This window comes from Onychomys torridus, chromosome 11 (assembly GCF_903995425.1).
Source record: "Onychomys torridus chromosome 11, mOncTor1.1, whole genome shotgun sequence".
Taxonomy (NCBI): Eukaryota; Metazoa; Chordata; class Mammalia; order Rodentia; family Cricetidae; genus Onychomys; species Onychomys torridus.
In genome coordinates this window covers 59,114,961-59,128,659 of record NC_050453.1, presented here as the reverse complement: position 1 = coordinate 59,128,659, position 13,699 = coordinate 59,114,961, and the positions used below count along the sequence as shown (strand labels likewise).

General features: G+C 50.9%; 1 protein-coding gene across 1 annotated transcript; it reads left to right on the top strand.

The window, feature by feature from the left end:
- The first annotated feature begins 6,120 nt into the window (after positions 1-6,120).
- Myog (myogenin) lies at positions 6,121-8,756 on the top strand. The gene is made up of 3 exons (XM_036201741.1): positions 6,121-6,637; positions 7,236-7,317; positions 7,883-8,756. Exons 1-3 carry the CDS (start codon positions 6,167-6,169, stop codon positions 8,002-8,004), a joined length of 675 nt encoding a protein of 224 aa, XP_036057634.1. The 5' UTR covers positions 6,121-6,166; the 3' UTR covers positions 8,005-8,756.
- Positions 8,757-13,699: the final 4,943 nt, after the last annotated feature.

The window sequence follows — 13,699 nt, the reverse complement described above, 5'->3', positions numbered from 1 at the left end:
GCAAACACAAGTAATGGAGGAATTCCCTTAGTCCACAGTGATAGATTAGCAGGGAAGGCATTAGTCATCACCTCCATCTTAAAGAAAGAAGGGCGAAGCTCCATGTGGAGGAAATTTGCCGCAAACCACACAACTCCGGAGTTGACAGGGATTCTACTCCCACTGACTTTCTGTACCAGAAGACTCCCTTGGATCACCCGGGAGCCCCAGGCAGTCCTGGAGAAATCTAGAGAAAGCCAGTGTCTGGGTTGCCAAGAAGATAATGTAAGATGCATTCTGGGAAGGGGTTGCTGTCGGCAGAGGGATGGGGCAGAGGACAGAGCCAAGAGAAAGCAAAGACATCTCCACCCAGGCAGCAGCTGCTCCTAAATATGTCACAACTTGTCAAAGAGGCAGAAATAGAAGCAGTTTGGGAGAGGAAGGGGGTGGGGTGGCATGCTATGGCTTCTGAAGCCCCGTAGGGGGGTGGCCAGGAGAGAAGGGGACAAACAAGGAGGCTGACCAAAGGTGAGTGTGAAGAACACACACCCCACCGTTCTAGTGAGGTTGAGCATAAAAGCAAAAATAAATTTGGGACAATATACCCTAAAGAAAAGTGTCTATCTGATCCAAGTGGTTCACCCCTTGGGACAAGACCTGCTTTAACCAACCTACAGAGTGCTCCTCCTGCCCAGTGTGTATGCCAAGGCCTTGCCTTCTGTGTCCAGCACCATAAGACTGACCAATCAACAGCAACCACAAAAAAAAATGATGTCTTCCTGCCCCAAGTCCATGTTCCATATGGAGACTGGGCTACGCAGCCACACTTTCGGTTTTGAAGCAAAGTGTTTATCAGGTATGCAGCAAACAGGGGACAAGCAGCCCACAGGGGACTTCATCAGACTGGGCACTCACAGGACCCCCCAGAAGTGGCTAGGGAAGCCCTGGAGAAAGAGTCGTTCTGAAGTTCCCGAGTGAGATTCCTAGGCAAAGCAGGACATTCTCGCCATGGATGTTTCTGGCCTCAGTTCCCACTGCGGGCATTTTTATACCGTGGGATAAGAACAGCACCCTCCACTGGAAGTGGTTTACCTTCAGTCACTCTCGAGGGCACAATGTTTGTAATACCCTTAGCTGTTTGCTGTACACCTTGCTCCCTCTTTCAGACCCAGGTAGCCAGCTTTCCCTAAGACGGGGAGTTTGTTTGGTAGGACACGTGAAATCAGCATGGAATTGGAGATGGAGGGAGGAGGTTCCTCACTCCCAGAGTCTGCTCTCAACAAATACAAACAGCACAAATCACTTTACCAATGTGATTTACCTTACACCTATTGGCACTTCCTACAGGCCGACATGTGGAGTTGAGGGAAAGGCCCATTTTTTGGACCATTGGGTACAACATCTTGGTTTACAGGTGAGCAAACTGAGAACAAGAGAGGGGATACAACACCTACCCTACCTCATATCCTTCTTATCCATCTACTTCCCTTAAGATTCTGACAGCTTCTGCCCCAACCAGAGGGTAAAGCGTCACTATGATGGACTGTGGCATCCTCACAATCCTCACCCTTATTTCCAAAGGTCCTACAGGAGCCAGGCCCTGGGTTCACATGGCCATGTGCTCTACTGAGCCCTGGTCCAGTTATTTGTGGTCACCAGCTCTCTGCTTTGTCTCCAACAACCCCCACTCCTTGACCCCAACTCTTCCGGGACCCAACCTCTTCCGCCTCCAGGTTTTCCCCTTTCCCCACCCCAAAGCCAAAGATTCTTAAGGAATGATCCTGGCTCTGAGCTCCAGATTCCAGGCAGGGATAGGATTTCCCAGTGGTTGAGTGACAATTCATCCTTGTGGTCCAAAGGCCAGGGCCTTTCTCCATCCTGGCTCATCTCTGATCTCACGTACCTCTAAACCTCTCGTCCCAAGGCCTGTTTCTCTTCTCAGACTTGTCCTGTCTCCTCTTTTCCTCTCTCCATAACAGCTCCCCCTAAGATCTCCCTGAACTTCCTGAGATCCACAGGCACGTGGCCTCACACTCCCAGAGAGCTTATCTGCCCACCTGCTGTACCCTTTCTTACTTGCAACCTCACAGAGGGAGAGAAGTTCAGCCCCAAGGTCTAAGATCAGACCTTCCAAGAAGATACACCCTTGATACCTAACTCGAGTCCTCAGCATTATTGAACAAGTCCCTTTTCTGGGCCTCTGTTTCCTTCTGTATAGAAGAAGACGGACTAGCTGATCCTCAACTGCCTTGCAGCTTTGATGGTCTATGATCCTGTGATCTGTTCACACCCCATTAAAAAAGTTACTGCCTCATTAAATAGTGTGGATTTGCACATCGTATTTATGAATGCTTACTGAAACATATACATTTACCAAGACCCAATCCCCACTTAGTCCCTACAAATAATTCTCAGAGACCTTGCCTCAGAAAGCAAAAAGTGGAACGTGTTTGGAGAGGCCAGAGGCTCCCCTCTCTATACGTTCCTGATCCTATATTCCCACGCATAGGAGACTCCAGAGTGAGACACTTGCCTTGATTCTAGTCAAGCAACCTGGCAGCCCAGGTCAGCTCATCTGTAAGGACTAGAAGGTATGCAGCAGAACGGGAAGGAACACGGAGCAGGTGAAGGGGATTTCTGAAACCCGATGCTACCATGCAAATGAGGTCAGCCCAGCATGCAAATGAGCAAAGTCAAGTTGAGATGGCCAGGGTGGGGAGGCCACCAGCCTGGGTCTGAAGCCTCTGCAGGAGATAGGGGCTTCCTCTGGAGAACGCATAACTGCCCGGGGAGGCTCCATTGGGGGCAGGGCCCCCCATATGCCCACGCAGCAGGGGTGGGGATTAAGGTTGGATGTCCCGCTGTCAGGTCCAAGCTGATGGATCACCACTGATGGCGGGACACAAAGGCTGCTCTGTGCCTGGCACCAATGTGTTCCCGTCCATCAGAGGGCAGCTTGTGGGGTGCTGGGGTGTGCAGGGAAGAAAGACCAAGAGATAGGCATGTCTCACAGGTTGATGAGAGAATAAGGTGTCTAAAGGGCCAGCACCCCTACCTTCTGCATTGGGATTTTGAAAGATCAGAGAAAGCTGAGTGACTATGCCACCTCAGTCCCAAGAGCATCCGTGCCCCACGGTGAGGCCTGGTGTGCCCTTCAGTCCGTCTCACTGACAATACACAAAGATGTCTACAGACAAGGAGTCAATCACAGGGACTCAGACACACAACTCCCAGCCCCACCCTCACATTCACATCCAGTGCTTGCTTCCTGCAGGCCAGAGCTGTGTCTAGTCACAGCCCTCCCCCCACTCAGGGACCGACGCAGAGCAGGTTGAACAGAGAAAGGAGAAAGCGAATCCATTTCTCCTCTGGCTTACGCTTGTGACTTTTCTAGCCTTCTCTTCTGTCCCTCAGCACTTCCTGTCTTGGAAAGGAGAGTGTGGGTACACAATGATCACTCAGCTGTGAGCACAGGGTGGCAGGTAGATGACATCCTGTTCATGCCACCCAGTGCCCTGGACAGTTTCCTGCCTGGAAGAATTGGGAGGGGGAAGTCCCTCCTCCAGTCCTGATCCTGTGGTCCAGACAGTTAAAGCAGACGCCTGATTGAGGAGCGCGAGGTTAAGAGCAAGTGAGGGCACAGAATCAGGACGGAGATGGCAGGACGGAGTAAGTCTTCTATTCACTGGGTGCTTCCATGTGCTGGACACACACACACACACACACACACACACACACACACACACACACCTGCTGCCAGCTTGAAACATGCGGTTTTCCCCAGTCAAACCCACCCTCCTGCCCAAGTCAAAGGTCCAGACCTTTTCCTGACTTACTGTCAAGGGGTTTGTGGGTAATATGGTTTCCTTGTCTCACTTTCCAAGTCCGTCCATGCCCAGTTGGTCCTCTGATACTTACAGACTTGTTTTCAGCCATACCCCCTCACCAGAACCCTGAGATCCATACAAACCGATCGACCCACCCAAATGATCCAGCTTCTCACCTTGTCGTTCCTCATTCTGCTGCTTCCCCAAGACCCAGTCCAGCACTTGTCCCTTCCCCAACCCTCCCCAGTGACTGAGACAAAGTCCCCCAACTAGTCCAGACTAGCCTAGAACTGGCAGTTCTCCTGCCTTGGCCTCTCCAAGTATGGGATTAAAGGTGTATGCCACCATGCCCACCCATCCCATTGGCTGTGGCATTAACAGCTTGGTACTGCAGTATGTTCACCAGGGGCCCACAAGCCATCTCAGAACAAGTCCTTTCTGCTCCCACTTCAGAGGAAAAAGACAGATTGCTTAGGGTAAGTCTGATTGGATCCCACAAAGACAAAAGATAGCAATTTTAGATTTCCAGGGCAGCTATGACACCCACCCACCCCCCTTTTTTTCAGGGCTTACAGGTCTGCAGTATAAACTGAAGCAAGGTAAATTTTTGTTGGTTTCTTCTTTCTGAGGGGATGGGAAGCGTGCTGAATGCGGAGATTATTGTCTGGCCACACACTGTACTGCACTTTGTATCCCATGAGTGAAGTCAAGGACTGAATTAAGGCCTCTGTGTCCCAGTGTGCTGGGGGCTCTGTTATTGTCCATCTTTTCCCTCCCCACCTGTCCTCTCCCTCAAAGGACAGCGGCATTTTCTTGGCTCTTCTCTGTGGCTTAAGGGAAGGGATAAAGCTGGTCCTTCAAATCCCACTCAGCTCTTACCTCCACTGTGAAGTGAGTCCTTCCTGAGCCCCCACCACACACAACTCTATTTCCCCTTATTGTCCCGACTGCTAGCCACAACGCATCCATCTCCTCTGCCACTGGACTGGGGAGAGCAGGATGGTTCACACTTAGTATGCAGGCTCCTGGGGAAAATCCTGACCCATGGGTGAGAGTTTTTGAATTCCTTAAGCTATGGGTCAGTAGAATAGGCTGTCATGTGACATCCACAGGAAGGGGATTCAGGAATCAGAGGTGGGATGCAAGAAGGTGGCCAGCGGCCTGCCGCCTGCTCTTAAAACTGTCCTACCTGACCACCAATGCCTTGAGGTAACCGCTGACTGAGGCAGCGGAGACCAAATGGAAAGGGTCTCCCTCCCACCCCCACCTGTCATTCTAGAGTTGTATGCTGCATACAAGGTGACGACGTGAGCAGGAAGGGTCAGAAGAACTTAGTATGGTGACCCAGGAGGGCCACAAACAATATAAAGGACTACTCTCCTTAGCACCCCATCTACGAAAAGGAGTCTAGATGGTTCTAGTGTCAGAACAGGGCAGGAGACATCACTGAGAGACAGTATGGAGAGATGATTAAGAGTAGCCAAGGAGGAAGACAGAAGGCTGAATAGCTCCTAGCTGGGGGAAAAGACGGCAGTGAGGACGCTGTGAGTTCTAATCCTCACTCAACACTGACTTCCCTTGGCCCCTAATCCTTAAGAATCCCCCTTACTTAAGAAGTTCTCATGCTTCAATACATGCCCAACTACATGAGCGCTAAGGGAACACATAAGTCAAAACTGCTGTGGAAACCCAGAAGTTGAATCCATTTGCCCTTCTGAGTTTCTGTCTTTTGCCTCCATGAACTCTAGGGATTCACACACACATGGCCCCAAATCTGGAGTGGTCCCGCTGTGGTGGCAGGTCTTCAGGGGTCTCATGGGACGGGTGCTGTATGGTTTACCATGCTGCCAAGCAGCAGAGAGAAGGCTAGATGGACTCGGAAGGCCCCTTCTAGCCCAAAGCCACCCCTTTCTTGGGTCCTCCTGCCCTGTCCACCAGCTGCCTTGGACCATGGAGGAGAGCAGGCAGGCGGCCCGGATAGGAGTAATTGAAAGGAGCAGATGAGAGAGGGGAATGCATCCACCCCCACCTTCCCTGCCCCACAGGGGCTTTGGGGAAATGAAAACTAATCAAATTACGGCCGACGGCCTCCCGACCCGTGCACAGGAGCTGCCTGGGCCAGGGGCAGGCCGGCAGGGTGGGGTAGGGGCACAAGGAGAGGGAAGGGGAATCACATGTAATCCACTGTAAACGTCTTGATGTGCAGCAACAGCTTAGAGGGGGCTCAGGTTTCTGTGGCGTTGGCTATATTTATCTCTGGGTCCATGCCAGCAGAGAGGGTTTAAATGGCACCCAGCAGTTGGCGTGAGGGGCTGCAGGAGCTTGGGGGCCAGTGGCAGGAACAAGTCTTTTCCGACCCGATGGAGCTGTATGAGACATCCCCCTACTTCTACCAGGAGCCCCACTTCTATGATGGGGAAAACTACCTGCCTGTCCACCTCCAGGGCTTCGAGCCCCCAGGCTATGAGCGGACTGAGCTCAGCTTGAGCCCGGAAGCCCGAGGGCCCCTGGAAGAAAAGGGACTGGGAACCCCTGAGCACTGTCCAGGCCAGTGCCTGCCGTGGGCGTGTAAAGTGTGTAAGAGGAAGTCAGTGTCTGTGGACCGGCGGAGAGCAGCCACACTGAGAGAGAAGCGCAGGCTCAAGAAGGTGAATGAGGCCTTCGAGGCCCTGAAAAGGAGCACCCTTCTCAACCCTAACCAGCGGCTGCCTAAGGTGGAGATCCTACGCAGTGCCATCCAGTACATTGAGCGCCTCCAGGCCCTGCTCAGCTCCCTCAACCAGGAGGAGCGGGATCTCCGCTACCGAGGCGGGGGCGGGCCCCAGCCGGTGGTAAGTGGCTAGTGCCCCAGTTCTAGGGACAGGGCCAGAGGGAGGTGCCTGCTCAGCCTTGGGCCACCAGAGCTGGAACAGGTGTAAAGCAGGGCCCTGGGTAATCCCAGGACCCCTTCGGCTAGGCTGTCCAGAGGCCTCCTGTGCTCATACTGTTCCCGGACCAGACAAAGGCTGGTCAATACAGATGGGGTAGGGTGGACTGGTACTAGACAGCAGAGGGGGCCCAGAAACAAGCCTGCAGTAAGGGCTTAGGTGAGCCATGAAGATGAGGGCCGATTCCCATGCTTGAGTCAGCATCTAAAAGGCCAGACCCAGTAGCCAAAGAAACCTGCTTTATCCCAAACCCCACAACCTCCATGGTTGAGCTGACAAAACACATTAGAATCCCTGCAGGCCTGCTCAGAGGTCACCATAACAAAGTTCTTCTGCTTATCCCCAAAGTGAAGGCAAAGTTCCCGTCCTAGAAGCCAGGAAAGACCTAGAAAGTAGGGTGAGTGTCTGTGGTGAACATTCTAGGGTGGGTAGCCCACCCTGTAACCCAGGCTAAGAGATAGTATACCTGAGGATGGTAGCAGACTTGACCTTGGTCTTGCAGGTGCCCAATGAATGCAACTCCCACAGCGCCTCCTGCAGTCCAGAGTGGGGCAGTGCACTGGAGTTTGGTCCCAACCCAGGGGGTAAGTGAATCCCGACCCTAGTAGCCATGGCTCAAATCGCTTTAGGACCTAACTAGGCTGGGCTATTCCCTTACCTTATTCCATGTTCCAGTCACCTTCCCGTGGCTTTCTCAAGAACCTGCTGACCTGAGGGCCCCAAATGGTGGGCTAGAAGCCCTTTGCCTCCCTGTAGCCTTGACCAGCTAAGGAGTAGACACAGCTTTCAACAGCTTCCCAGCTGGTGTCTGGTGGCTGACCTCAGGGAGAAGGGCCTGTCCCTGCCCCAGGGGTCTCTGGGAATTGCTGAGTCAGTGCGCCAAACTGGGCCCAGTTCCCTAGGATACACTATCCTGGCTTCGCCTTTACCTTCCAAAACCTAACTGCATTAGAGGATTTTGGAGAGGGAGCACACACACACACACACACACACACACACACACACACACACACACACACACAGAATGGGGAGTGCTAGTGGCTGGGGGTAACACCTGACTCTTGCTCACCTATCTGTCCTGGAAAACCTGCATCATCTCAAGGGTCCCATCCCCCTTGCCCAGGAAACACTCCCCTCTTCTCCTTACAGATCATCTGCTTGCAGCTGACCCTACAGATGCCCACAACCTGCACTCCCTCACCTCCATCGTGGACAGCATCACAGTGGAGGATATGTCTGTTGCCTTCCCAGACGAAACTATGCCTAACTGAGATTGTCTGCCAGGCTGGGTGTCCGTGTGAGCCCCCAAGTTGGTGACAAAGGCCACCACTTCTGCTGCAGGGGCCTTTTAAACGAGGCTGTCCTGGTGCCAAGAAAAGAGCCCCAGACTGCCACAGGCCAGACTACCCACTCCCCATTCACATAAGGCTAACACCCAGCCCAGGGAGGGAATGGATGCCTTCATTTAACTGACTCCTAAGAGCAGAGAGCATCCCCTTCCAAGGAAAGAAAGATGGAGTCCAGAGAACCCCCTTGTGGATGTCCCCCAATGGGGCAAACTCAGGAGCTTTTTTTAAAAAAATCATAATATGCCTTTAATTCCACCCCCCAAATGAGAGACAGAGACAGCGCCCTGATCTGGACAAGCATGCACATCTGTTCCGATCTCTTCCTGATGCCAGTGGCTGGGCTGGGCCTGCCCTGAGTTGAGAGAGAAGGGCGAGGAACTACCCGGTTCCAAAGTCCCTGGGGGCCAAGCTTTTGCAGTGGCTATTGGGAACCTTCCTGTGGTTTGTGTTTTGTTTTGTTTTTGTTTTGTGTGTTGTTTGTAAAGCTGCCATTTGACCAAGGTCTCCTGCGCTGATATTGCCAGAGACAGGCAGGGAAGGGGGTGGGGCTCTTGGGGTGACTTCTTTTGTTAACTAAGCATTGTGTGGTTTTGCCAATTTTTTTTTTTTTTGTAATCCTTTTGCTAACTTATTTGGATTTCCTTTTTTAAAAAACGAATAAAGACTGGTTGCTAAAAAAGTGTCTGCAATGATGTATGGGGGGGGCACTGTCAACATTGTCCCTTCCCCTTGGGGGTCCATATACCCAAGGTGTGGAGGGGGGATGACTCGGGTGGATTCATGTGAATGGAGCTGTGGTCCTGAACTGGTCCTTAGAGACAGGAGCCAGATGATGCACAGCTGGGGAAAGGCCCAGAGTCCACAGAAATCCTGGGCACACCAAGGCAGACCTACAATGCACTCTGTTGTACTTTACTTCAGACATCATTCACAGTCTGCTGTGTTCCAACTTACAGCTCAATAGGTCCACTGAGCATGCTCACTCCTTATGCTCAGTCCACAGGTAGGGTTAGGGTTGTAGAGCTGGGTTTGCAGGACTTTCCTCCCTCGGCCCTGTCTCTCCCCCAGATCCACATGACCTTACGCTCTACAGAGAAATAGAAGGGGCCTACACAGAGCAAATGGACTCAGACACTTCTTCATAGGACAAATAGCATGTCCCCTTACCACCCTCTGCCCTTCCCTCCAGGACAAGGATATTCCTGTCCCCACCTCCAGCTCAAAGATGAGGAAATTCTGCTGAGGGAGCTGAGAGACAGAGAAGAATCAGAGGCGAAACTATGGTTGCTCCTTTTTCAAAGACGAGCTTCCCAGGGGGAGAAGGTGGGTGGGAGAGCAAAGGTCAGGGCTGGAGATGGTGTAAGGATTAACAGAGGAGTTCAAAGGCACTGGAAGGGGAATGAGCCAAGAACACTGACTTCAACTTTACTCATTCCAGCTCTGTGTCTAGGCGTCTAGCCTTGACCTTCCTTGGGATGAAGTAAGTGTCTGCATCTCCACACCTTACCGCCAATCTAGCGTGCTCTCCTTACAGCCACCAAAACACTCAACCACGAAACCAAAAAGGGCTCTTCTGAGAGTCACGTCCTCGGTCCCAGTGTCTCCCAGTGTTCTTAGGTGGATACTACCCCCATTGCCTTCAGTTGTGATGCATCTATCCCTTGTCCTCCTAGCCCCTACAAGGGTCTAGTCTGGCTTAACCATAAGGGCACTCAATGAATACCATGGAGCTCGTGGCTTCTGGGATTGCTGGATATAGCCTGGAAGCCCATTCTTCTCAGTTATGTCAACTGGAAACTGAGGTGCATACTCACCCTAGAAAGAGTAGAATGGTCACTGGAGACAACGGGCCCTGCACTGGCAGGTGTAATCACGGCCCGCAGGTCCTCCAGTCACAATACGCCAGCACAGCACAGATGTGAACGACTAACTCTGCCGCACAGGAGCCCAGGATACTTTCACAAAATGTTATTAAGCGTAAGGGTTTCCTTAAATTAACAAATTCGCCACCTTCACAATAGAATTACAGATAACACTCATGTAAATGAATAATGAGGTGGCGTTCTTTAGGGAAATTAACTTAAATTCCGTCAATCAGTGCAAGTAAGTACAATAAATCAAACTGGGTTAATCAAATGTTGCCTAATAATGGACTTTAAGGAGTCCACAAGAACGAAAAGACAAGAATTACTTGAAACTGGCATACCAACTGTTAGTGTGCATATAGGAACTTCTTGGTGTTTGGCTAATTATTATGAATTATAGGATGCTTATTAAAGTTCCATCTGTGCCCTCCAGTAAACATTCTTAAGTGTCTAACTTCCCAGAAAACCTTCCCATTAGTGACTGCAGGTGTACTGAGTGTTGGGGCAGCTGGTGTGGAAGAACAGTGGTAGGAGAGGAGTCCCCTCAACTCAGGTGTCTGCTCCATGGAAGAAATGCCACCCTATTACCCCTAACATGCCATGCCCTATGTTCTTTAGTTTCCTGGTTTCTAAGGCTCAAGTTGGGGCACAGAGGCCTAAGCGGAGCTAGAGCTCCCAATGAAATTGACTAAAGAAGCCCAGTTCAGGCCTGGATAGAAACACATGTCACCACCCCTTGATGTCCCTCCTCCCTACATTCTCTTAGCTATGGGTGGCCACCCAGACCCAGACTCCTTGTCTCTCACTCTGTTTAGAATATTTCCAGAGAGAGCAGAGGAAAACCTTCTAAGGACCCTTCCTTGGAAAGATTCTTCCCTGTTTTCTCCAAATGCTAAAGAAACATGATGCTAAAGCTGGGTGGCGGCAGTGGTGCACGCCTTTAATCCTAGACAGGTGGATCTCTGTGAGTTCGAGGACATGCTGTTCTACAGAGCAAGTTCCAGTACAGCCAAGGCTATACAGAGAAACTTTGTCTCAAAACAAAAACAAAAACAAGGAAGGAAGGAAGGAAGGAAGGAAGGAAGGAAGGAAGGAAGGAAGGAAGGAAGGAAGGAAAGGTGAAACATGATGCTAGCTTGGGTCTTATCTGGAGCCCAGTATGCCTGAATGCCCATACAGGGCTGCTCTTTCTAGATCCCCAACCTAATGGCTGGCAAGACTGGGAAGTCGTGGCTCTCTGGACCCATCAGACCTCTCTCCTGTAGCCGGCTAGCTACTACAGCTCATCGGTTCCACCTTTGACCATGAGGGGTGGGGGTACTGGGAGGCTTACAGACACATCCCACCTCTCTTCACCTTGCCTGGGCCCTCTTCCTGTCACCTGTGCCCATGGACTCTGTCATTCTTGTCGCATGGGTGTTTGGGGCACCAATGGCTATGGAAGGGACACAAGAATGCAGTATGTGTCATGCCACATGGTCCATCCATCACTCAGATGAGTGGACTTATGACCCCAGGATGATTCACAGATGCCAAGGGCCACTTGAGTGGTTACAAACAAAGGTTTGAGGGAAAGAGAATTAGGATGGCTGGAGAAATCATGATGCTCTCTCTTAGAAGCAGCAGTTAAGCTGTTGAGCACTCCGGGTGCTAGGTTGGGAATTTACCATACAGATTACAGTTATGGACAGCACACTGGACTCAGAGTAGGCTTGAAACCCATGCCTTTCACAAGGTGCGTGATCTTAACCTGATAATTTCCTGTTATATAAAATGACAATAATGCCACACTGCTGGCTTGTGAGGATTAGATTAACTAATTAATTTGATTACTACAAGTTAAATCTGCCTACTACAAGTTATAATTTGGATGTTTGGGTTTCTTCAAAATTCATATTCAGCTCATGTTTGGGACTGGATAAATGGTTCAGCAGTTAGGATGGCTTGCTGCTCTGACACAAGACCCAAGCTTGGACCCCAGCACCTGCATCATGCAGCTCACAAATGTTGTACCTCCAGCTGCAAGGGACCCATGTGTCTTCTGGCCTCCACTAGCACCCACACACACATGTGCACATTCACACTTAGATTTAAAAAAAAAAACTTGTTTCAATCTTTAAAATACCTAATACCTAGTGCAATATTATTAACAGATAGGTCTTCTGCAGGCAATTAGGATATGAAGGCTGTGCCCTCGTGAATGGGGTTAGTGCCATTATGAAGAAGCCTGGCAGCCTGTTTGTCCTTGTTACCTTTTCTAGCATGTGAGAACACCTTAACAAAGTACCATTTCTGAAGACTGGGCCCTCATCGGAGATTAAATCTGCCAGCGGCTTGCCCTCGGACTTCTCAAACTCCAATACTATGAGAAACACATTCCTGTTGATTAAAAGTGACCCGTGTAAGGTTATTTTGTAATAGCGGCAGGAACACATAGCAGTACTCAGGGACCTGTCAGCATTTATTAATAATAATCCTCTCAGCAATTCTCCAAGATGAGGTCAGTCGATTCACTCATTCAATGTCGAGCTCACAGAGACTGACCTAAGGAGCGCTGTCACAGCACAGTCACAGCCCAGCGCCATAGACAGTCCCAGAGACAATGCGTGCACACGTACAAGTGTAGAATGGTCATGGATCTGAAGGATGCTGGCTGCCTAGCTCTACCACAGCGCCAGCCATTGCCTCCCATGAGAGACTTGGGAAGGAGTTGAAGGGCCAAAGCTTCAGAGGGAAAAGAGCACTGAGCTGTCTTCTGGAGGAGGCAATGGTGGACACGACATTTCTGATTAGGCAGACTCATACTGGGGCGAAGAGCAGAGGGCCAGGGATCCCAGTAATGAATAGCTTCTTCAGGCCACTTGGTGGACGGACTGGACCCTGAACTACAGTAGTGGAGGGCCCCTGTGGTGTTTAAATGAGAATAGCCCCAGCCCAGTGGTGGTGGTGGTGGTGGTGGTGGTGGTGGTGGTGGTGGTGGTGGAGGCAGCACACGCCTTTAATCCCAGGCAGAGGCAGGCGGATTCCTGTGAGTTTGAGGCCAGACTGCTCTACAGAGCAGAGTGAGTTTCAGGAGAGCCAGGGTTGTTACACAGAGAAACCTGACTCAAAAAAAAAAAAGAATGGTCCCCATAGCCTCACATATTTGAAGGCTTGGTCCACGCCCCCAGCTTGTGGAACCGTTTGGGAAGGATTAGGAATATGGCCTTGTTGGAGGAGGTATGTCAAAGAGGGCAGGCAGGCTTTGAGGCTTTAACAGCCCATGCCACCCAGTTAGCTGTCTCTCTGCCTTTTAGTTGTCTCAATATTAAGCTCTCAGCTACTTCTCCAGTGGCCTGCCTGCCTGCCCTGCTTCCGTACTTCCCTGCCATGATAGTCATGGACTCTAACCCTCTGAAGCTGTAAGCAAGCCCCCAAGTAAATGATTTTTTTTAATAAACTGGTCATGGTATCTTATCACAGCAGTCAAAAAGTAAGTAAGACAAGCCCCTGGAATGCAGAGATGTGCAGACGAAGCTGGGCAGCAGCAGTGACTCCAGCTCAGTGGGAAAGGACCCAAGTGGGGGAAGCCTGGACAGAGAATAACGATGAAAGAGAAAACTGACCAAGCCTGATAGCAGGCTTCTCACCCCTTCACCTTGTTCTATAAACCCTTGTGTGGTAGCATTGTGTTCCCTGAAATAGTGTGTCTTCCCCGAAATAAACTTATCTGGGGTCAGAGAACAGGACGGCCACAATATTAAACATGAGGA

Excerpts from the sequence above, each read along its gene's own strand:
- Myog (XM_036201741.1), top strand. The coding sequence starts at position 6,167 with ATGGAGCTGTATGAGACATCCCCCTACTTCTACCAGGAGCCCCACTTC. Across the intron at positions 6,638-7,235 it reads GGGGCGGGCCCCAGCCGGTG|GTGCCCAATGAATGCAACTC; the intron begins GTAAGTGGCTAG and ends TTGGTCTTGCAG. Across the intron at positions 7,318-7,882 it reads GTTTGGTCCCAACCCAGGGG|ATCATCTGCTTGCAGCTGAC; the intron begins GTAAGTGAATCC and ends TTCTCCTTACAG.